We start from the raw sequence: 22,420 nt of genomic DNA on the forward strand, positions 1-22,420 counted from the left end.
TGCTCTTTGGCATCCCCCCCCCCACTTCTCTGCATCAGCAGAGAGTTCATCTGAGTACCTGGGTCAGGCACAATGCCCCAGGAGCCCAGTGGGCAACCCTAGCAATGTGCACATGAATGTGTGCAAGGAACTCAGGTAGGCTCTGCAGAGAGTTTCTTCTTCTGGCTACTGAACACAGAGTTGAGATGTGACTAGTTGGAAATGAAAGGGTTCTAAGACTGAAAATTATAAATGTGCAGTCTGTACCTTGGGGAGAGGCCAGGCTGAGCGCAGAGTGAGGGTGAAGGACTGCCTCTCCTTTGTTTTACCCCTTGAAACAATCATGTGAGTGTTCCTGGTGGTGACAGGAAGAGGCCTGGAGCCCCTGTTTCTGGGCTGGATCTTGTCTCTTTCTGAATGATAGGAACCTCTAGAGTTGCACGAGATGGTCACACAGCTTCCAGGACGGCCTGAGAATGAAGTCCCCACATTTAGGCATGACTGTCAGCCTGGTAGCCACCCCAGTCTGCCTACACAAGGGTTGGTGGAGATCCCATGAACAGCCCTGAGGTGTAACTGACTCCCAGCTGACCACAGTTGCTGCGCCCCTCTAGTTTGCCTTCCTTGGAACTGGGCCTGGGCACCCAGACCTGCTTCTTCCACCCTCCCTGAACCCCAGCAAACACCTCACCTCTCGCTCTTATTCTCGGCCCTTCATGCAGGTAGCAAGGTGGGAGCAGAGAACTCGCAAGTTGAGCAGGGCCTTCGGGTCCCCCTACCTAGCCTGCTATTTCCTGGGCAGCAGCATCCTGCTTCTGAACGTCCTCCGCTCCCACTGGTAAGCCCTGTGCCACCGTGAAGGCTATTGTACTTGTTATCATGGTCAGGAGAGGGAGGGCCACCAGGTCCACTAATGTCTGGGAGTTCTGTGTCAGAGTGTCCAGGGAACATTGCTCCCAGAGGCCTCGGGCCATTGTCAGCCACCTGGACCTCTGCGGACAGAGGAAGCCTGGTGATTTTGAATAGGACATTTCATTGTCCAGTGAAAGGAACAGCTTGAGCAGAGGGGACAACACCTGGGGAGAATCCCCTTGCTTATAATGCCAGAGCTCTCTCTACCGTACGCCAAGATGGGAGACAGACCCTGTGGCCAGGAGGTCCTAGGGGCAAGGACCATCAGAAGCCATTGGCCTATCTGTTGACTTGGGACATGTTGCCTTCCTGCCGTCAAGGAAAATGGCCGCAGCAGTTGATGATGCGGGTGGTGAGGCTAGGGAGCATAAGCTCCGCATAGACCTCCCTTCCTGGCATGGGCCTAGCTGAGCTAACGCTGCACCATGGGGTCTCAGGCTGTGAAGGAAGGCAGCAGAATCTATTGTTCAGATGTGGCTCAAGACTAGCAGGGCTACTTCTGAGCCTTGGGTCTGCTTCTCAGGTCCCTTGGATTTCATCATAGGCCTTGTGCATACATAGGCTGGAGGAAGCCTGTGTGCGTGCACACCTGGCCTGGCCGCTCCACTTAGCCTGGCTTGGCTCTATAGGTGCATGATGCACCTATGAGGTGGCCATCTAGTCACCCAGTGTCTGGTGTGTGGGAAGCCAGGCAGGGGTGATTGATGGGCCCAGGTCCCTCATACTCACCTTCTGGCCCAAGCTTCCACATGGCAGGACACTGTAAACTCAGACCCTTGGGGTTTTTTTCCCCTCCTATCCGTCAGGAGTGTGGGGTGGGGTAAAGGTCCTATTCAACTTGTCTCTCTGCCAGAGCCCAGTCTATGCCTCCTAGACCTGAGGGCTTGGGCTGCTCAACATCTCCAGGTTGGACAAGTAACACGAATGTCACCATCTTTAGAGGGAGCAGGTCCTTTGACACCTATCCTGGGTTGGCACATGAAGACTCTTGTAGGGTGGTCTTTTCCATCCCCACAAGAAGGTAAAAATGTGGCTTATGGCTGTACCTCTGATTCCCCATGCCACATGACTGGTCCTCCATTCTGCTTACCATTCTCCAACCTGAGGAAGTTGGTCTGCTCTGGGAATGCTGTCAATATGAGCTCGACCAATCAACTATTCCCTTCCTAGGCTTCTTTTGAAATGGATGCCACTAGGTACCTGGCAGGAAGGCATCTTTAAGCTCCTCAGACAACTTAGAGAGCCCATGTCCATCCCAACCCTTAAGGGATCCTATCAAGTCAGAGGTCGTTCCCCTGCCCAGTGTTTTGAGTTCTTACTCCATCTTTACAGTTCCAGCCAGCCCTGCCCATCCCCAGTCCAGGAGACATTATGGGCCCTGTCTCCTCATCAGCTATGAGAAGTCCTTCCTAGGCACACCTCTTACTTGGTCCTGTGGGGTCTTGGCCCTCCTTCCATCCTTTTGGATTTTGTTCTTAAATATCATTGTTAGGATGGGGTCTCCTGACAGACCTGGATCAGCCCGGTTTGTGTCACACCTGTGACAAGCCTAATTGATATCTGGATTTCGCTCTTAAAATCTCCCAGCTGTAGGCAGGTTGCCTAACTGCTCTGGGCTCTGCTTGGCTTCCCAAACCTCATCTGATATGTTTGCTTGTTGTTTGGGGACAGGGTCTCACTCTGTACCCCAGGCTATCTAGAGCTTACTTTATAGACCAGGCTGTCCCTGAGTTTGTAGCAATCCTATCTCCTGTGTTCTGGGATTACAGGCATGAGCAACATGGCTAGCTTCCTTGCCTCTCTCTGAGGACTCTTGGGGGCGGGTCAGGGCTTTAGATGGGTTCAGCTTTCCTTCCCATGATATAGGACCCCTAGGGAAGAGGTGATTGGGGTCAGAGATGCAGAGCTGGAGACCAGCAGCAATCCTTCCCAGCAGGCCCCCACTCACCTGGGGCTCAGCAGGGCCCTTTCTGCTGCTTCCTGTGCAGCTGCAGAGCCCGAGGAACACTCCGGCACCAGCTGGGAAGCTGGAGAGCAGTGGTCCCAGAGAAGTAGGACACTGCTCAGAAATGCTGAGCGGCAGACCCCGAGGCTTCTAGGATCTCATTCCTATGGTTGGATCACAGGAGCGGCCTTGGAATGTGCCTGACCTTACTGTCCCCGCCAACCAGCAGTCAAGGCTTTAACCAATGCCCCCCGCCCCGGATAAGGACAGTCCAGGGGAACACTGCACTCCTAATTTCCAAGGGTTTAGTTCAGTTATGTTAAACAGTTTGTTATGTTTATAACTGTCGTCGCTACCTATCTCCAGAACCTTTTTATTTTACAAAGCTGACAGCCTATACCGTTTAAGCCCTAGGCCCCTCCCACATGCTGGCCCTTGTCCTCGACTCAGCGTCTGTCTCTCATGCCATTCTCTGGGAGCGTGGTGTAGGAGGATTCGGGGTGCGTAACCAGTTCAGTGCACTCAGCATAATGACCTCGTGCTGGAGCACACGTCAGAACTTTCTCTTCAAGACTTAGTGACATTCTGCTGTGTGGGTTAAGCGGTTCTGTGCACCCATGCACTGGTGACACTTTTAGCAGCTCCCTTGAGAAGTGCAGCTGTGGGCATGGTGTGCAAGTATTCGGGTTTCTTGGTTCCTTCAAGTGTGTTCCAAGGGGTGAAATTTTGCACCACAGGGTCACTCTGAATCTGCTTTAAGGACCTGGCGAACTGTTTTCACCAGTGGCTGCTCTATTCTGCATCCCACCAGCAGCTCACGAGAGGTCCAGTTTTTCTGCACTCCTCCCAGCAATGAACTCCTTGTCTTATTGACAGCAGCCATCATAATAGAAGGTAACTTTGGCTGTGATAGGAAGGTGTCCCAACCATCCCTGGCTCAGTAACCTCTGGATTCTATTGTGAATCAAAGCCAGCTGGATTAGGTCCTCAGTCAGCCTCAGCTCGGTACCTTAATGCTGGTGACCTTAAACAGGTTACCTCTGTGAACTTTGGTAGCCACTTCCTGAAGGGTGTTGGTGGGAAAGCAAAAGCCAGGGTGGGCACATAGGAATGCATGCCTGCATGTGAGGGCACTTTACTGGGGCACCAGGGCCAGGACAGTGGTGCCAGGGACACCATGAGAAGAGTCAGCGGATGGTACAGTAGGCTGAGCACCGTGGTACATGCCTGTGGTCCCAGTTAACTGAGAGGCTGAGACAGGAATAATGATTGAACCTAGGAGTTGAAAGCCAGCTTGGGCCACATAGAAAAAGTCCCAGCTAGTGCAGTGACCCCAGCAAGAGTGGGTGGAGGGTGCTTCTGTGTCTGGACTAGACACCTTCTCAAGCACTCGACTCCAGCAGAGAGCTGGAAAGACCCTGGCCTTAGTCCTCTGGCCTACCCTTCTAATCTAGTCCCCAATATCTCACTGTAGCCCATATGTATGTGTGTGTTCTGTGTATATGTTAAAGTACACATGAACTACTATCTGGTACACAATTTGGTGATACTTGGTGGTTCCTCTTTCTGGTTCTCAAACTTTTTCCCATCCCAAATGATAGCCCTGAGCCCAGAGGTGGCTACCACCTCCTGCCAGTCTCTGCCATGCTAGCCTGCCTTGGTCTCCAGGGGTCAGCCTGATGTTTGCTTCTTTTTGTGGTGCTAGAGATGGAACCCAGGCTTCATACTGCCATGCAAGGGCTGCTCTGTCAATCTACATGCCCACTCTTGTTCTGAATGCTTCCTCTAATTTCATCCTCATCGTCTGGGATGCAATGCCCTGTTGTAGGAGACCACTGGTTCGTTTTGACTGCTCAGACCCAAAATAACCACAGACACTGTATTAATTAAAATTACTGCTTGGCCCATTAACTCTAGCTTCTTATTGACTAACTCTTACATATTAATTTAACCCGTCTCCGTTAATTAATCTGTGTATCGCCATGTGGCTGTGGCTTTTGGGTAAAGTTCTGACATCTTTGTCTCTGACTCCGCCTCCTTTCTCTCAGCATTCAGTTTAGTTTTCCCCACCTGGCTCTGTTATTTTGCCCTATCAATAGGCCAAGGCAGTTTCTTTATTCACCAGTGGTATTCACAGCATACAGAGGAGACTTTCACATCAATGACCCCAGATGGTGTGTGCCTTACTGTGTCAGCATGGTAGGAGAACACGTGTGCACTTGAGCCAAGTCAGCCTGCCTCTTGTGATGCCAGGACTCCAAAGTGGTTGGCGAGTCCCTAGGACTTATGATGTAGCAGCTGGCCTGCACTAGCTGGTGGTCTGGGAAGAGACCAGGGCCGATAAGCTAACTTGTTATTTGGAGGTAAAGGCTAAGTCTAGACTCAGGAAGTGATTAGCAAAGAACTGTTTGCTCTGGCTGGGCCCTGGCTGGGTTCTGGCTGTGTCTTGAGTAAGGAGGGAGCCTTCTGGATTGGGAGGCATCCATTGAAACCCCTCCCTTAGCAGCCTGAGCTGCAGTCTTCCCATGGGCCACAGGCTAAAGAAAGGCTCCTGGGTAGTATGAGTGACCAAGCAGGCTGGGCACCAGGGAACCATTGGAACCTCTTCTCCCCAGCTGTCTCTTAGTGGAGGTCCCTGTGCATGGCTGGAGAAGCAGAGACGGAGTCTGAGTTGAGTTTTCTGGATTCCAGGAAGGTCGGGGGGTGAGGGGAAGCCAACCAGAAAGGTACCCAGGTAGAGCTGAATCTGTCCTCTCAGCTGAGGCCCCAACACAGCCTGGAGTGACAGTGCTGTGTGTCGCCTTTCACACGGTGAGGCTGAGGATCTGCTTGTTCACAGGCCAGCTCGTGGCCTGCCTCCAGCCCATACTGCTGCCCCCTCCTCCCATGTATAGGAGACCCTCTGGATGCTGCTGGGCTCAGGAAACCCCAGGAAGATGCTTAGGTTAGTGTGGCGTGGTATCCATGAACGTGGGGGGTGGTATAGGGAATAATGTGATAAGCTGTTGATTTGCTGTATTAGGAAATAAGCCCACCAGATGCCTCATTTCCCTGGTCTTGCTTGGCCTGGCTGGACTGTGAAGAGCAGGTGAAGAGAAGCCTGAGATGGAAAGCTCAGGCCACCCTGTGCATGGCTGCCTGCAAATGCAGCCCACTGGTGAGGCTGCGGAAGCCTAGGGACAGGAGGGAGCCTCTCTGGAGCTGTGCGCACCTCAGGTGGCCTGCTGGGAGGAGCAGAGTGCAGGCACCCTCCATCTCATTGCTGAGGGAAAGTTCAATTCAATTTAAAAATTAGAACTCAAGGGGCTAGAGAGATGGCTCAGTGGTTAAGAGTACTTTTTGTTCTTCTAGAGGACCTGAGTTCAATTCCCAGTACCTACCATGGTGATTCACGACCATCTGTAACTCTAGTTCCAGGGGATGTGACTTCTGGCTTCCACAGGCACCATGCATACAAGTGGTGCACAGACATACGCATGCAGGCAAAACATACACAATAAAATAAAATTTTCCATACAAAATAGAACCCAGAGGCAGAAATGAATCTCTCTCACTGTCATCCAGTGCAGAATTGCTCTGAAGGAAAATGGCTCCTGTTAGCCTCTGCTGTGGAGGTGGCTGCAGGGCATTTGCTTCCAGTTAACTCTCCCTGTGGAATGGATGGTGCTTTCATGACACATGAAAGTGAATAGCTAGAATGAACCCCCCCCCCCCACACACACACTCTCTCTCTCTCTCTACCACCTCTATACACATCTCAAAAGACTGGAGCAAGTGAGCCATGGTGCTCTTTGCCTCTCTGCCCTACTCCTCTCCTAACCACTGGGGAAAGTCCACCAGTGGTGCAAACAGAGCCACAGTGGACCATCCTTGGGCACAGGGGCACTGAGTCTTTGCGGTGTCTGCTATGGGCTCTGGACCTTGTCTGCAGTCTTCTCCCTTCCCAGCTGGGTCAGAAATCGCTGGTGTCTACCTGCAGGTGTCTGCAGGTAGATCGCAAGACTCAGCCTGAAGGTCTGGTACATGTCTTTCCCACTGCACGTGTGTGCGAGGGAGAGCAGAAAGGGTTTGAGACTGGGAATCTAATTTTCCATGGCCTCACCAGCAGGATCTGCAGGGTGGAGGAGTCACTGTGCTGTCCAGAGAGTGGGCTGTAAGTGCAGCAACCTCTCACAACCCTAGGTGTGAGTGATGCCGCCTAGCTCCATGGCAGCTACAATTGCAAACCCATCTCAGAAGTTCACCCTGGAGCTGCAGGAGAACCCTGAACCAGGGCAGCTGAAGATGGCTGAGTTTGCTCTGACATTGTGCATTGTTGGTCACAGGTCACCTGTGGGTTTGCCCTGACACCATATACTGCTGGTGGCAGGTCACCTTCCAGCCTCTGCAATGGTGCTTGTTTCAGACCCTTGTCCTCCCTCCTTTCTCATCTCCTGGCCTGTGCTGACAGCCAAAGTGACTGTGTCCAAGAGCTGAGCATCAGATCAGTGGGGAGAATTCGAATGAGCCTAGGTTTGGTGTGACCCAGGAATAACATCACAGCAACCACCTTCTCCAGGAAGTGAAGGATATGTTCTGCTCAAAGAGCCTGGGTGATGGATGGGTCTCTAATGACTAGGTTAATGAATGGAAGGAAAAAGGACGGATTGTTGATGGGAATGTGTACGGATTGAGGAAGGGATGAATGGATGGGGGGGGTGGGGAGTGGGTAGTGCGTGAGTGGGTAGATACATGGATGGACAGACAGATGGGTGGGTGGGTGGGTGGACAGATGGGTAGGTGGTTCAGTGGGCTGGGGGAGCCTGTAGAGAGAAGTATATGCAGTTGTGTGTGAACAGCAAATCTCCGTGTCTCCTCTTAAGCCTGTGACTGTGGACAGAATGGCAATGTGTTTGTACACGAGTGCTTGCCTTACACATTCTTTTGTACCGCATTTATATTCAGAACTTCCTCTTGCCAGTGCCCACACTCCCTCCTGGTGAGGCCCGGACCCGTTACCGACCTGCTTCCCTAAACGCTCCACCCTCTTCTGTGCCAGTTGCCACAGAGAACCCGAGCCTCCAAGCCCACCGACACTGCCATTGTTCACATGAGTCCCTCTGCTCAGATTTGCCTGTGAAGAGGGCCTGCGGTCACTTAGCACAAAACCTAGTTGAGGGAGGACATAAGGGCCTTTGATGGGACTGGAAACTTAGGCCAGTTGCCCAAGCCTGGCTTGACCTAGGCAGGGGCTATGGCAAGCAAATCAGCATGGGCACAGCCTTCCTCAGGCCTAGATTTGTAAGGAGAATGGTAGCCATCACCACACGTAACCCATGCCAAGCTCAGGCTCCAGGCACCGGGCTTGCTGTGTACCCTGTACTGCAGATGTACCCGTTCTCCTATCAACTTAATCCCCATGCTCAGTACCAGCTGGCAGGGCCTTAGTGTGCACACTGGTGGCTCTTGGACTGAACCCTGCTAACGTGCATGAAGTCATAAATGATATTTTGCATTTATGTCAGAACTTGTGACTTCTCATTGAAGATATAAGAAGCTCTGACAGGCCTGGGTCTTTGGTCTTGCGTGGCTCTCATGACACGGAACTACACAGTTCATGCCGAGCCTGAGTCCTACCTGTAATGCCTCAGTGGTCAGTGAGCGTGTTGACCCCAGGGCTGATAGCTCTGAGAAAGGCAGGAGACTTGCCGTATATGCTATGACATGTTGTGTGCCCTTGTCCTGTTCCACAGCTTCACACAGGCCATGGTGAGCCAGCCCAAGATGGAAGGCCTGGATAATCACACCACCTACTTCCTCGGCCTTGTGCTCCTGGGTGGGGGCATTGTATTTGTGCTGTCCAGCTTCTTTGCACTGGGGTTCACTGGGACCTTTCTAGGTAAGACCCTGAGGTATGGGGTGACCTTGGGCAGGTACACTGGGGCGCAGGGAGGAGCAGAGTCCTGTGATTGTCATCTGCTGTGTGATGTGCCTTGAGAAGCCCTGGGGACCCAGCCTGTCGTGGTTAGGACAGATTCAGTTTTACCAGCTCATTGGACTCTAGAACACCAAGCTGCTTCCTGGGAGACAAGAAAGACCCTAGTCCTGGGTGATGGGTCCCAGAGTGCTCTCTCTCCTGAGTTCAGCTCCCCTTAAAGAAGGCCCTCAGTCTTGTTTGCATGGAAGAGTGAGGTAGTAGGTTGCCTGGGTATACAGGGTGCACAGAATGCATCTGGGACTGGGTGAGGGCAGACGGGGTAAGACCCTCTACTGCATGACCACTCTTGGGTTTGCTTAGCACACTTAGCTACCAGGTGGCAGGATCTTGGATATGGTAGGTACAGGCAAAGCTTGTACAGGCCCAGGATGGGTGAAGGGCAGAGGGATGTGGTCTCTCCTCCATCTTCCACTCCCTGGGGCTCTGGTACTTTGGTCCTGGGAACCCAAAGTGGTCAGGTCTGGCCAGAAACTTCAACTCATGACAACAGTGACTTCCATCATCTTGAAAGCAAGAGAGGGCAAGCTCAAGAAAGACTTTCACAGAAGAAACTGTGATAAGGGGGCCTTCAGAATGTTGATGGAGGGAAGGCAGTGGCCCCATCTACAAAGTGCCCATTCCAGCTACCAAGATGTCTCTGGGGCTAGCACAGCGACAAGAGAGCTGGCTCTGCACAGGGGCCACCAAATTTGGTCTCTGGTGGTCTTCAAAGCCCTACTGTCACCTAGCCTTCCAGGACAGACATATTGGCCTGGCCTCTGCCCAGGCCAGGCTGCCCCGCAGCAGACCTGGAGCTCTGAATTGTGTGTTTAGGAGTGACCGTGCATGAGGGACCAAGAAGCATATGAGCTAGGACTCCTAGTGCTGCCCCCGGTGGCTCAGCGTTTGCTGCTCAGGCAGGAGATGCCAGGAGCCATCCTGAAAGAGTGAGGCCAGCCTGGGAAGAGGGGAAGCAGGGTGCAAGTTGGAGATGAGCAGGTCAGCGTGGAGGCTGCAGGAGAGCTGTGGCAGTTGGGACAGGGTTAGGGAGCTCGTAGAGACCCTGACTCCTGACCTCCCAAGGAGGTAGGAGCCTTGGAAAGGGTCTCAGCAACAAAGAGCTGGGGGTAGGGAATGGTGGGGCCAAGACCAGAGGATGGAGCCCCATAGAAACTGGTCCTCCTCAGAGAGATAGGGGGCAGGGAATAGCAGGAGGGTCCCCCTAGGACTTGTGCATATAAGAGGGGCTGTGACCACCTAAGGAAGAGATGAGGTACTATCAAGTCCTAGAAGACAGAGTAAGCAGGGCTGAGGGGTGGGGTGGGGTGGGGAGGGTTGCAGGGATTGAGAGTCAGGGAAGGAGCTTGTGGAGCTACCCCGGATGTTGGAAGACAGATGGGCAACCACCACGGATGGTCAGGGCCATGGATAGTCATGGTGAGTCAGAGGGGTGCAGGCAACTCTGACATGGCTTTTGGTAGAAATGGCCTAGAAAGCAGAGGGTCCTACCAGCTTTGGAAGTAGAGAAGAATGGTCCCTCTCCTGTGACTCAGCCTGGAGCGGGTCTCTGTGCCACCTACCGTCAGGCCCCACTGCCCCGCTTCCTACTTCCTCCCAGTGGTCCCCGGGCTGCCTCCTGGACTCTTGTACCTTTTGTCCCTGACAATGACAGCACCATTTCTACCAGGCCCCTCCTGCAGGTGCTCCCCTTGTTGGGCTGGCTGCCCTACTTTCTGCCTGGGATGGAGCTGCATTGTCTTTCTGGTCTAATGGGGGACAAAGGAGAGGCTGCTGGGAAAGGATGCCCTGGCACAGTGGAGACACCATGTAGACATCTGAGCCAGAAGCCTTGCTCTGTGAGAGTGGCCTGGTTAGGTGGATAAGTGACTGGCTATCTGGTGATCTCCCCCAGGCTGACCCCCAGAGTGACAGGGGGTACGGGGAGGGCAGGCTGGAGCCACAGCTAACCTGTCCCAGTGTGTTGCTGCGATAAACACCATGAACAAAAGCAACCTGGGAAGGAGGGCTGTAGCTGGCTTACACATTACCGTCCATTGCTGATGGAAACAAAGGCTGGAAATTAAGGCAGGAACTGAAGTAGACTATGGAGGAGTGTGGCTTGCTGGCTGGCTTTCCATGGCTTGCTCAGCTACCTTTTTCATACGACCCAGGACCACCTACTCAGGGATGGCACCACCCACACTGAGCTGGGCCTTGGCCCTCCCACATAAATCATTAATGAAGAAAAAGCCCCACAGCCATGCCCACAAGCCAATCTCATGGAGCCAATTTCTTAGTGAAGGTTCCCTCCTCCCAGGTGACTCTAGTTTGTGTCAAGCTAACAAAGCTAATCAGCACACACCCTACCATCCGGCACCCCAAGAGGAAGACTGAGACTTAGGAGGTGCAAGGGGGAGGCAGCCAGGGTGGGAAGAGGAAGAGCCAGGCAGATGAAGGAGGGCCAATACTCTGAAGATACCGCTGGGAAGGGGCTCTGAAGGAGGGAGGGAGGCCCCAGGAGGGAGCTCTCTACAGACTGGGTCAGGCTTCTCAAGAGAGGGACAGGCAAACACAGAGCCTCCTGGTGGGGAGAAGGGGGAGACCAGTGTCTGGGGCTCAGAAGAGGACCAAGCTGGGAAGCTCAGTGCCCAGCTCACTCATGAGCTGGCAGGGAAGGCAGAGCTGGCGGGAAGGCTTTGATCCTGTAGCTGTGGGCTCTGACCCCACCACTAACTGGGGGCCTCCTGGGGCACAGGGCTCCCACCTCATGTGCAGCTCTTCCAAGGCTCACTGGAATTTCCTCCAGTAATAGTGTGGCCAAGGATGCAGATGGCTAAGTGACCCTCATCTCCTATCCTGTCTCATCCACAGGTGACTACTTTGGGATCCTCAAGGAGGCCAGAGTGACCACATTTCCCTTCAACGTGCTGGACAACCCCATGTACTGGGGGAGTACAGCCAACTACCTAGGCTGGGCACTTATGTGAGTACTTGGTGCCCTGAGGACCCTAGGTGTCCAGACCCAAACTTTACCCCCTTCTACCCTCTCGCCCTGCCACCTCCTGATCTTCCAGAACACATAGTTCCTCTCCCACACTGCATGATGTTGTCCCTTCCGACAGGAGCCAGCCTGCCTCCATCCCTAGTCCATTCTTCCAAACCCAACTGATGGCGTCGCCTCCTCCAGAAAGTCCTTCCTGCCTCTAGGCTTCCAGTGCCACGTGCTGGAGTCAGTGACCAGTGGCCTGTCTCCTCTCTTTTGGCAGAGCCGTACACATGTCCCTCTGTGTCACCAGAGTGCCCAAGAGTGAAGGTCACTCCAAGCTTGGAGTGGCCAGGCCAGGGTTCTGAGGCCTGTGGTAGCTGTGACAGCTGCCTCCAGAGGGCCTTGATGCACACTGCTAAGATGAGGCCCAGCACACTGGGGACGGAGCCTTCACCTGAGGGCTGACTAGAGATACACCTTTACTTGGCCGCAGACGCTGACCCAGTAGGCCTCCCACAGCCTGGCTCCTGCTTCTCAAGTCTCGTTCCTACATATGACTCCCTAGGAGACAGGGCAAGAGACACAGGCCCTGGGCCCCTCTTTCTCCAGTCCTACAACAAGGAGTGGAGGACTCTGGGCTCTGGTCTCCTTGACCCTGGGCTCTGGGTGATCATCCGCCAGCGGGACTGCCTTGTCTACCCTGAGTTGTTAGGAAATCAAGCTGGGCCAAGGTGACAGTGAGTGGCCAGGTTTTCTGGGGGTGTCAGGGAAGCAGCTGACAGGACTGTTCTTCGTGCCCTTATCTCCACCTCCTAACAGGGCTTCAAATGTATGTTTACCATGGGCCTGGTGTTGCTAGCCGAGTCAGGAGGAGGGGTGTTTGTTCACAGCACCTCACTACTGCTGGGGAACTGTCCCCCAGAGCCCTTGGGGGCACTGTCACCCACCCCAGTGCCTTGGATGAACGCAGGGGAAGTTCTTTCAGAGTCTCCCACAAGCCTTTGGTTGGGGTCACTGCAGTGACTGTTGTAGACAATTAAAGATTTGCTTCATTTAGGAATCATGACAGCAGGTCAAGACCAATGAGGCCACAGTGGGGAAACTGAGGCTGAAGACTGAGTTCACCTCAGACCGTATAGTAAACCTGGGGCAGAGATGGCCTTGGTGCTTAAGTCCCTGGCTCCAAAGCCTATCCCTGCAGGTCTGCTTGCTTTTCGTGTGTCGGTAGTGAGCTGTAGGGTCATGCTCACTGCCAGCTTGGTGTTGAGGGCTCTCAACACACCAAGACCAAGGTTTCAATCATCAGCCATCTTCCAAGGTCTTCCCTGACCCACAGAACCTCATGTAGTCAGAACCACAGCTGAACCCTGGCTAGGGACAAAGTGCCTATTTAGCCAGGACAGAGGGGAAACATGGCCATCGTCCCCCTCAGGCCATGACACAGACATCAAGACCAAGTTCCAAGTTGGAAGGGACAGCAAGGACAAAGTCCTAGTTGAGAGCCCAGCTAAGTTCCCTATAGGGGGAGGCGCACTCTGAGAGCTGAGAGTTGAGGGCGAAGTTGAGCTCAGGGCCTGGGGCAGTGGCAGAGGTGGTGGTCGGAGTGAGAGAGCACATGAGCCCCACAGATGTTCTGCGCTGTGCAGTGAGGGCTCCTGTGTCCCTGCCCCTCTCAGACTGGCCAGTGTGAGGTCCAAGTGAGCATCAGGGAATGAGCAAGGCAGAGGGCCCTGTCGGGCACACATACTCTGCCCTTGGGGTATGTGTGATGAGGTACAGAGCAGATTCTCCTGTAACCCGAGGCTTGTTCCCGTCCTTTCTGGTTCGTTCCCTTCCTGCTGAAGTGGATGTAGCAGCCCAGGCCCCACAGGAGCCAGTGGAACCAGAGGTAACCATAGAAATAGCCTGGGGGGCAGCTCGACTGCAGCTATTTCTGGAAACCAGAGGCAGGCAAGCTCGGCTCCTCCCTGCTGTCACTAACAAGCTGTCTGCATTCATCGGCACAGTGAGGTCAGAGACTGGTCACCTGCAGAGAGCCACAACAGACACTCTGTACATTCTGCTGAGGACTTCTGTCCTCTGGGCTGTAACTGCTAGGGTGCTGGAAGAACAGCGCAGGGCCCGGGGCAGGCCTGAGTTCTGCGCTGTGCAATGGAGGGGTCCTGTGTCCCTGCCCTTCCCAGACAGAAACATAGACTGACCAGTGTGAGGTACAAGTGGGCATTAGGGAGTGAGCATAGCAGAGGGTTACTGTGAGACTGCTGGCTCTGAGGGGAAGATCTTGCTGTGTGAAGACTCCTTACCATAGCCAGGGCCACCCCAGACGGTGGCTGTGGGCTGCGCCTCTGTACGGGCAGAGCTCAGATGGCAGAACTTGCCCATGAGGCCATGTGCTCACGGCAGCCCTAGGATGGCTTTTTACAAGAGACTTATTTTCTAAGAACACTGTCCGGTGGCCAGTGGGAATGTTCCCTGTCCCTGAGGCTTGGTCTCAGCAGGCACTGTCTGACAAGGTGTCCTTCCTCACCTCTAGAAAAATCACACTTAGGAAGAGACACCTCCAGGCTTAGTTCACCGGAGGGATCCCAGCATCAGCCGAGGACCCACCCACTATGTTGGCAGGAGTGTCTAAATTCTTCCAACTGATAGTGTGTCTGTCTGCAGGCACGCCAGTCCCACAGGCCTGCTGCTGACGGTGCTGGTGGCCCTTGTCTACGTGGTGGCTCTCCTGTATGAGGAGTGAGTAGAGCCCTGGTGGAGTGGGAGATGGATGTGGTGGCCAGGTTAGACCAAGCCTCTCATTTAGAATGGCTTCATGTGGCCGGGCAAGTTTTACCAGGCTGCTGCCCGCCTGGCTGAAGAGACTGGGGGTGGAGAGGGCAATGCCTGGTACCTGAGACCTAGGCAGGCAGGCAGGAGACGTTGGTCCCTCCAGGCTCCTCTTGCTCTTTGAAGCCTCTGGGAGACACTGGGAATGTGGATCCTCTCGTCACTGGTGGAGCAGGTTCGCTGCTGGGGTGCAGTAGAGTCCCGGAACGGCCCCCTGGAGCCTTTTCCTGTCCACAGGCCCTTCACTGCTGAGATCTACCGACAGAAAGCCGCCAGGCTGCACAAAAGGAGCTGACGGGGCCATGGGGATCTGTGGAAAGCCGGACTGGCCTCCCGGCTGTCCCAGGCATCAACCGTTTGGGGGGAGAACAGCGCTGGCCACCGCACCTGTGCCTTGGAAACCAGTCATGGAGACCCCGGGCGTTGTGCCCTGTGATCATTGCGTCTCCCATCCTCATCACGCCCCGACACACTAATAAAGGCTTTGTGACCTCAGCACCTCTCTGGGCCCCTTTCCATCTGGTCTCAGAAGGGAGAGCAGGGCACTGGATTCTAGGCTGTAGGAGGGCTAAGCAAGGCAAGCACTATGTCCCTGGAGGGCTTCTGGGCCGGACTGGTTTGGCCCTTTTTCTCCTGGGCAGCCTCCTGATGCTAAGATTCACAGTGAACTGTCTCTTAAAAAGACCTCAGCAATAGAACTGACAGCAGCCACAGCCTCTCCTGGGCAACTGACACCCTGGGTCACCTGCTGGCCACGCCCCAGCCCTTGCAGGACATGCCCTCACTCTGGGAGACCCTGTTCAGCATCCACCAGCCTGAGGGTGGAGTTCTGTCAGGTTAGCTGACACTGTCATGCCACTTAGATTGCCTCCCAAAGAGAGGATGTAGTGGAAACCGCTGTGTCCGTCTGAGCTGGGTCAAATTCAGCGGGAGAGGTGGTGTAGGCAGGGCACAAATGACCAAGAAAGTGTGATCAGAAGTTGACGCTGGGGCACCAGAGGACACCAAAGGACCGCCTTCCTCTGCTCTTCCCGGCACTGTGTAGCCATTAGAGCTGGACCCACCTTGAGTCCCAGGACTCCAGGTTCCTAACAGATGGCTTAGGAGTACCTAAGCTTGCTAGACTTTGGGGTGATTATCCCAACTCACCAGAGGGCCTTACCCCTTTAGTCTCAGCTGCATTCCTTTGTCTTATTTATCCATCCAGGGGGTGAACACTGGGTGGTTCGCGCTTCAGGACTAGTGTGGTTACCACACCGTTGTGAATGCCTGTGTACATCTTTACACACAGAGATGTTTCATTGCTTTTGGGTCTATGCTTAGGAATGGAGTTGCTAGGTGACCAGTAACACATGCTCGATAGTGTGAGTCACCTCTCAACAGTTGAAAGTGTTCTCATTTGATTCTCTTTCAGTGATCATCTTTTCTGAGATGGGTCTCTCTGTGTAGTCTTTCTCACGGTAGTGAGGATTGAATCCAGGGCCTTGAATCCCTCCCCGCCCCTCCACTGAGGTGTGTTCCCAGCTCTTCGCTGTGTGGTCAGATGGTTCTGTGTGGTCAGGTTCTCTGATGGGATGGCGTTGGAGCTGAGAGCAGTAAGCAAAAGGAAACAGACCAAAGACCAGTTCTTCGAGGCAGCAGGGGTGATATGTGTTGAGGCTCAGAGGTGAGAGCTCTAGGGGGCTCTTGGAAGGTGCTGGGTTATGGAACTCATGTCTCACTGAGCCCAAGGCCACCAGTCCAGCCTAAAGGACCTGACCTTGAAGACAGAGTCTCCTCTGTGGGGTGGAAGCTGAAGTGTCCGTCTCCTACCTGACCCTCCACCTCACACGTCATTCTGCTTTGGTAGCAGAGACGTGGGTGACCGGTACTAGTGGCAAATGAGAGAGTGACAGACAGCAGCAGGGCCAACTGTGCATCAGTTCCTGGCTCCTGCTCTGCCCCCTCCAGGGTGAGGGGTACCTGTGGGGGGTTGGGGAGAAGACAGGCCCAGTCTTGGCTCCCTCCCAGTGCTCCCCAGATCAGTGACCGCAGGAACCACTCAGGCATGCCTTCCCTGCTGCCAGGGCCTCCTCGAGGTTCTTGAGTTGTTTCTGGAATCCCAAGTCTGTCTTAGTTCTGCCTCTGCTCGCATTCCATTACAGCTGGGGAGTTTACTTTCCCCACCATCTCTGATGGCTGGGCCAGGGCTGGACAGCTCTGGGCTTCGTTACCCAGGGCCCCCGGGTCACAGAGGAGGAGCAGGGGACCAGGGTTATCAGAAGTGGGGCAGAGATGAACCGCAGGGTCCTCTTTTTGGCAGGAGTAGGCTGTGGGTAACACAGTGGCACCAGGTGCCTTTCTCCGTGACCCAACTTCAAAGAATCTTCTGAACCCTGTGTGCCTCTGGATGGAGCTGAGTGGCTGGCATCTCCAGGTCATAGCCACTTGCCATCTTGTGGAGCGCCTTGGCATTGGATCGGGTGTCTTGAGTTCAGTCCTGAGCAGGAAGCTCGGCTCTCTACGAACCTAAGTGCTAATAGAGCAAGGCCATGGCACCGAGAGCTTTGGGAACGTAATGCCCCTGCCAGCTTGTGGGGCACTGTCCTAGGGCCAGCGGTGGGAGTTGGCATTGTGTGGGACTGCATTGCCTGTCTTGCACATCCCGGTGATCATGTGACTAGATGCTAGTCTGCATCACAGAGCATCTTGGGTAAATGAGCCTCAGAGGTATCAGGAAACCACCGTACCTACCACTGCCACCTTGCATCTACAAAGGGACTGAGGTGTGATGTTAGGCCCAGTCTTGACATCGACTGTGGAGGGAGAGGAGGCCATGAGTCTAAGCTGAGCCTTGGCCCTCAGGATGGCTGTTGGTGGAGCATCCGCCTAGTTTTTTTTTTTTTAAGAATTTATTATTTAAGCCGGGCGATAGTGGCACACGCCTTTAATCCCACTCGGGAGGCAGAGGCAGGCGGATCTCTGTGAGTTCGAGACCAGCCTGGTCTATAGAGCTAGTTCCAGGATAGGCTCCAAAGCCACAGAGAAATCCTGTCTCGAAAAACCGAAAAACCAAAAAAAAAAAAAAAAAAGAAAGAAAGAAAAAGAATTTATTATTTATTATATAGTGTTCTGGCATGTATGCCAGAAGAGGGCACCAGATCTCAGTACAGATGGTTGTGAGCCACCACGTGGTTGCTGGAAATTGAACTCAGGACCTCTGGAAGAGCAGTCAGCGCTCTTAACCTCTGAGCCATCTCTCCAGCCCGACAGAGCGTCTCTTTGCAGCCCTGGCTGTCCTGGAACTCACTCTGTAGACCAGACTAGCTTAGAAATTAAAAGTGCCTCTGTCTCCCGAGTGCTGAGATTAAAGGCATGCACCACCACTGCCAGGCTGCTAATTGCTTTTCTAGTTCTACATGTGGCACTGATTTTTAATTTCTGGTGCTGGATAAGCACATAAAAATATAATTCAATAGCTCAAAGTATAATCCAGTATGAAGCTCCAGTTTCCATTCCGAATGCCTATTCTAACTATATATAAGTTCAGTGCCTTGTATAGTCCTTGGGCCTGGTTAAAAGCCAGAAGGAGTGTTGGAGTCCCTGGGACTGGAATTACAGATGGTTGTGAGCAGCCATCTAGGTGTTGGGAATCCAAACCTAGTTTTCTGGAAGTGCTCCTAACAAATGAGCTAACTCTCTAGCCTTTTTGAGACAGAGTCTCTCCAGGTAGTCCTGGCTATCCTGGAGCTATGTGAACCAGGCTAGTTTTGAACTTAAAGAGATCTACCTGCCTCTGCTCCACCACATTTGACTTACCTGTAACTTTTTTAAAAAAAGAAATAGTTTATTTTTATTTATTTATTATGTATACAACATTCTGCCTCCATGTATGCCTGCATGCCAGAAGAGGGCATCAGATCTCATCATAGATGGTTGTGAGCCACCATGTGGTTGCTGGAAATTGAACTCAGGACCTCTGGAAGAGCAGCCAGTGCTCTTAACCTCTGAGCCATCTCTCTAGCCCCATCTATTCTTATCCCTCGGATCTTCCTTGGACTGGAGACCCAGGGGAATGGTGTCATTGACTCTGGCCATGCTGAGTCAGAGCCCCAGCCTCCCACACAACGTCTTCTAGAGGCAAAGGAAAAGGGCCTCAGTCTGGGGCCAACAGCCTTGGCTTGCACCCTTGAGCATCCCTGTCCTGCAGTGAACACCCTGTGCTAATTGCTGTACATAGCAGTCCTGTGTTTGAGCTCAGGTTCTTTTCACAGATGCGGCCAGACACCCCAGATGGAGAAGGGAGGGAGGTGAGCAGCAGCAGGGGCAAGAACCAAGAGAGTGAAGGGCTCACCCCACCTGGCCTGCCCTAGATCTAACTGACAAGGCCCCTGGTTACTCAATTGCTAGGGATGAAGAAGCAGCCTGGAGGGAAGGGGAGTGGATATGGAATCCTGCTGGACTGAAATGGCCAGACAATTGCAGCGGCCTGGGTAGTGGATACTGTTGGCGGGGGGAGGGGGGTAGGAGGTGAGGGGTGGTGCACAAGCAGAGGTGAAGATGGGACAGTTGAGAGCCACGTGGCCCAGAGGGGCTCAAACCCCAGGCCTACTTGCTAGGTAAGCAGCTTGCTTCTGTGTGCGTTGGTTTCTTCATCTGTGAAGTACAGAGTGCTGCTTCTCCCTTCCAGAGAGTGCATTATCACAGGCCAGGGACCACTAAATCAGCACCCCTGGGCCATGTGGCCCCTGGGCAGGATGGCTGCTGCTGAGATCCTGGGTCACAAGGAAGGAATGAAACCTGGGGGTTGGGGGCACTATGCAAACATCTCAGTAGGTGGAGTGACAGCCCTGCCTGTGGGGCACGAAGACTGCCTGGTAGGGTGAGTGGCCTCTGTCAGCTCGTGGGTCTCTGGACTTTTCCTATTCAGGCAAGGTCAGAGCAGAGTGAAAACCCAGCTTGACTTCGTCACCACGAGCAGCAGCACACACATCCTATTTCTCCCCAAGCATTTACTCGGGCCTGGTTACTGATCAACCTGCTGCTGCCTTCCTCCTTGGGCAGCCTCCCTGGCACGATACACTTCTATTGTTCTGAGTAGGCCCTGGTCTTGGAAAGTGTTTGCACTTGTAATTTGACAATCAAGGAACCAGTGTCATCTTCCAGAAAGGGAAACTGAGCTACGGAGAAGGCTGTGCTCGCAGGCCTCCTCCGAGACTTTCGGCCTCATTCAGCTCCCTCAATGCAAAATGAGATGACTGGCCCACAGGAGGGGAAAAAAAACAGAAAGCCATGGGAGACTGGAGGCGGGGGATGTTGACCTAGGACTGATTTTTTTTTTTTTTTTAAAGACGTGTCTCTAAGTATGTCGTCAGAGACAGAGAGGATGGTAGCTCTCCCTTGCTGAGGTCCCCACCGACCAGATTATCTGTAACTGGGAAAATATAGCACAGGAGTCGGGGGGGGGGGGGGGGGTCGGTTTCAATAGGCTCCCTGCCTTAAATCTGGTCTGGTTACAACCTTGGGCCTCCCAGCACGCCCGCGGGGCTCCCTGCTTCCCTCTGGTGGCTGTAGCGTAAAGCGCGGACCTTAGCGCAGGAAACCCCAAAACCCCCAAATACCACGACCGGAAAGGCAGCACGGGTCCTGGGACCCGAGGGGCTGGCGCTGGGGTAAATTCCCAGCACACCTGTTATCACCGGGTCATATTTTCTGGGAAACTGAGACCCAAGGAAAGTGAGCATCCGCGTACTGGTGTTGAGAGAATCCCAGATGTCAGAATCACCGGCATAGCCAGGACCCCTGAGACCTCTGAAGTCCCTGAGGCCAGCCCTGGATCCTCGCGTGGCGGTAGTTTGGACTTAGTTTTCCTTCCAGCGCACGTAGGGCTGTAGCGGAGCCGCAGGCTCCTAGGCGGAGGTCGCTGAGCCCAGGAGGAGCAGGGCGCGCCTGGGGGCGGGACGTGACGCACCTTGGCTGGGAGGCGCCAGCCCGGGCGCTCCGGCTGGCTGCATATAAGGGCGGTGTGGGGCGCAGAAAGCCAGAGCCTGCTGTTCCCAAGAGTCAAGCCAAGCTCCAGCGGTCTCAAAGACAAGCTCTTCTGCCACTCCCGAACCTCTGCCTTCTCTCGGCCCTGCGTCTGCTCCCGGAGCCCCTCTGCCCAATGAAACTGGCCGCGATGATCAAGAAGATGTGCCTGAGCGACTCTGAACTGAGTATCCCTGCCAAGAACTGCTACCGAATGGTCATCCTTGGCTCATCCAAAGTGGGCAAGACCGCCATCGTGTCGCGTTTCCTTACGGGCCGCTTCGAGGACACCTACACCCCTACCATAGAGGACTTCCACCGAAAGTTTTACTCGATCCGCGGCGAAGTCTACCAGTTGGATATACTGGACACGTCCGGCAATCATCCGTTCCCCGCCATGCGGCGCCTGTCCATCCTAACAGGTGAGTGGGGGGCCGACTGGGATCCCGGGGCCGGAGTCTTGGGGAGGGGTCTGGTGTATCGCGCATGGGCCGCCGACGTGCGCTGTTCCACTCCTGACAGTCGCCCTCACCTTTCCCTCTCATTCCCCTATAGGAGACGTTTTCATTCTGGTATTCAGCTTGGACAACCGCGACTCATTCGAGGAGGTGCAAAGGCTCAAACAGCAGATTCTGGACACCAAGTCTTGTCTCAAGAACAAAACCAAAGAGAACGTGGACGTGCCCCTGGTCATTTGCGGTAACAAAGGGGACAGGGACTTCTACCGCGAAGTGGAGCAGCGGGAGATTGAGCAGCTGGTGGGCGACGACCCTCAGAGCTGTGCCTACTTTGAGATCTCGGCTAAGAAGAACAGCAGCCTGGACCAGATGTTCCGTGCACTCTTTGCCATGGCCAAGCTGCCGAGCGAGATGAGCCCCGACTTGCACCGCAAGGTGTCTGTGCAGTACTGCGACGTACTGCACAAAAAGGCTCTAAGGAACAAGAAGCTTCTGCGTGCGGGCAGCGGCGGCGGCGGCGACCACGGCGAAGCCTTTGGAATCTTGGCCCCCTTTGCCCGCAGACCTAGCGTGCACAGCGACCTCATGTACATTCGTGAAAAGACCAGTGTCAGCAGCCAGGCCAAGGACAAGGAGCGCTGTGTCATCAGTTAGAAGCCCCCAGCGTCGGCCACACAACCAGAGGACCTTTTTTGTTCAAAAGTCAAATTGGACTCCTGGGCTAGCCCCGCGCGCTCGGTGCCATGAGGGCGCCAACTGGCCTCCTCCCTCGCTTCCTGCGACCCAGCTCTGCGCACCGGGAGACGCTGCCAGACCATTAAGGGACAGTCATCTGTTGTGAAAGGAAAGAGAACTGGCTAAGACTGGACTCTCTCGCCACTGATACCCAGCTGGTGCCTGCCCTCACTTCTGGGATGCCAGGACCCAGCAGAGGGGTACTTGGCATTTTTCTCTGAGACCTGAGAATGAGAGTATGTCAAGTTCATCAGCCTGTGAGACTTCTTGTAACTGTCCTGCCTGCTGGAGGGCCAGGACCAACAAGGCATTATCTTGTCTGTGATTGGTGTTGCCATGACAGCAAACTCTGCAAACTGGAAACTTTAGCATGAGGTGGTGGTGGGGGGGGTTCAATCATAGGCAAGAGACTTGTTTACATGTGTGTGTGTGCATGTAATTGCTCAAAGATAAGCCACAAAACTTGCACTTTAATCTAGTTCCGGTGTCAATATGACATGAACAAAAATCTCTACATTTCTATTGTGTGAGGTCTTTATTATTTTTTTAATTTAAAATAAAATAATTTTAAAAATGGAAAATGGGGCTTTCTTTGCTCTTACTTTTAGGGAGCT

At 53.9% G+C, this 22,420-nt stretch overlaps 2 protein-coding genes across 3 annotated transcripts in view; both read left to right on the plus strand.

The window, feature by feature from the left end:
• Window positions 1-15,102, plus strand: part of Pemt (phosphatidylethanolamine N-methyltransferase) — a 77,160-nt gene extending 62,058 nt beyond the window's left edge. For both annotated transcript variants that reach the window (XM_041665029.1, XM_041665028.1), the window contains 5 exons: window positions 702-817; window positions 8,569-8,714; window positions 11,664-11,775; window positions 14,443-14,517; window positions 14,845-15,102. In XM_041665029.1, the coding sequence (XP_041520963.1) occupies window positions 702-817; window positions 8,569-8,714; window positions 11,664-11,775; window positions 14,443-14,517; window positions 14,845-14,902 (507 nt within the window). In that variant the 3' untranslated portion in view covers window positions 14,903-15,102. The remainder of the gene's footprint in view (window positions 1-701; window positions 818-8,568; window positions 8,715-11,663; window positions 11,776-14,442; window positions 14,518-14,844) is intronic.
• Window positions 15,103-19,782: 4,680 nt separating this feature from the next.
• On the plus strand, window positions 19,783-22,402 carry Rasd1 (ras related dexamethasone induced 1). Its single transcript, XM_041663896.1, has 2 exons — window positions 19,783-21,035; window positions 21,169-22,402. Exons 1-2 carry the CDS (start codon window positions 20,750-20,752, stop codon window positions 21,723-21,725), a joined length of 843 nt encoding a protein of 280 aa, XP_041519830.1. The 5' UTR covers window positions 19,783-20,749; the 3' UTR covers window positions 21,726-22,402.
• The last annotated feature ends 18 nt before the right edge of the window (window positions 22,403-22,420 follow it).

Source organism: Microtus oregoni, unplaced genomic scaffold, assembly GCF_018167655.1.
Source record: "Microtus oregoni isolate MIOR12 unplaced genomic scaffold, Mior012 000015F_ref0000493, whole genome shotgun sequence".
NCBI classification, from domain to species: Eukaryota; Metazoa; Chordata; class Mammalia; order Rodentia; family Cricetidae; genus Microtus; species Microtus oregoni.

Excerpts from the sequence above, each read along its gene's own strand:
- Rasd1 (XM_041663896.1), top strand. The coding sequence starts at position 20,750 with ATGAAACTGGCCGCGATGATCAAGAAGATGTGCCTGAGCGACTCTGAA. Across the intron at positions 21,036-21,168 it reads GCGCCTGTCCATCCTAACAG|GAGACGTTTTCATTCTGGTA; the intron begins GTGAGTGGGGGG and ends ATTCCCCTATAG.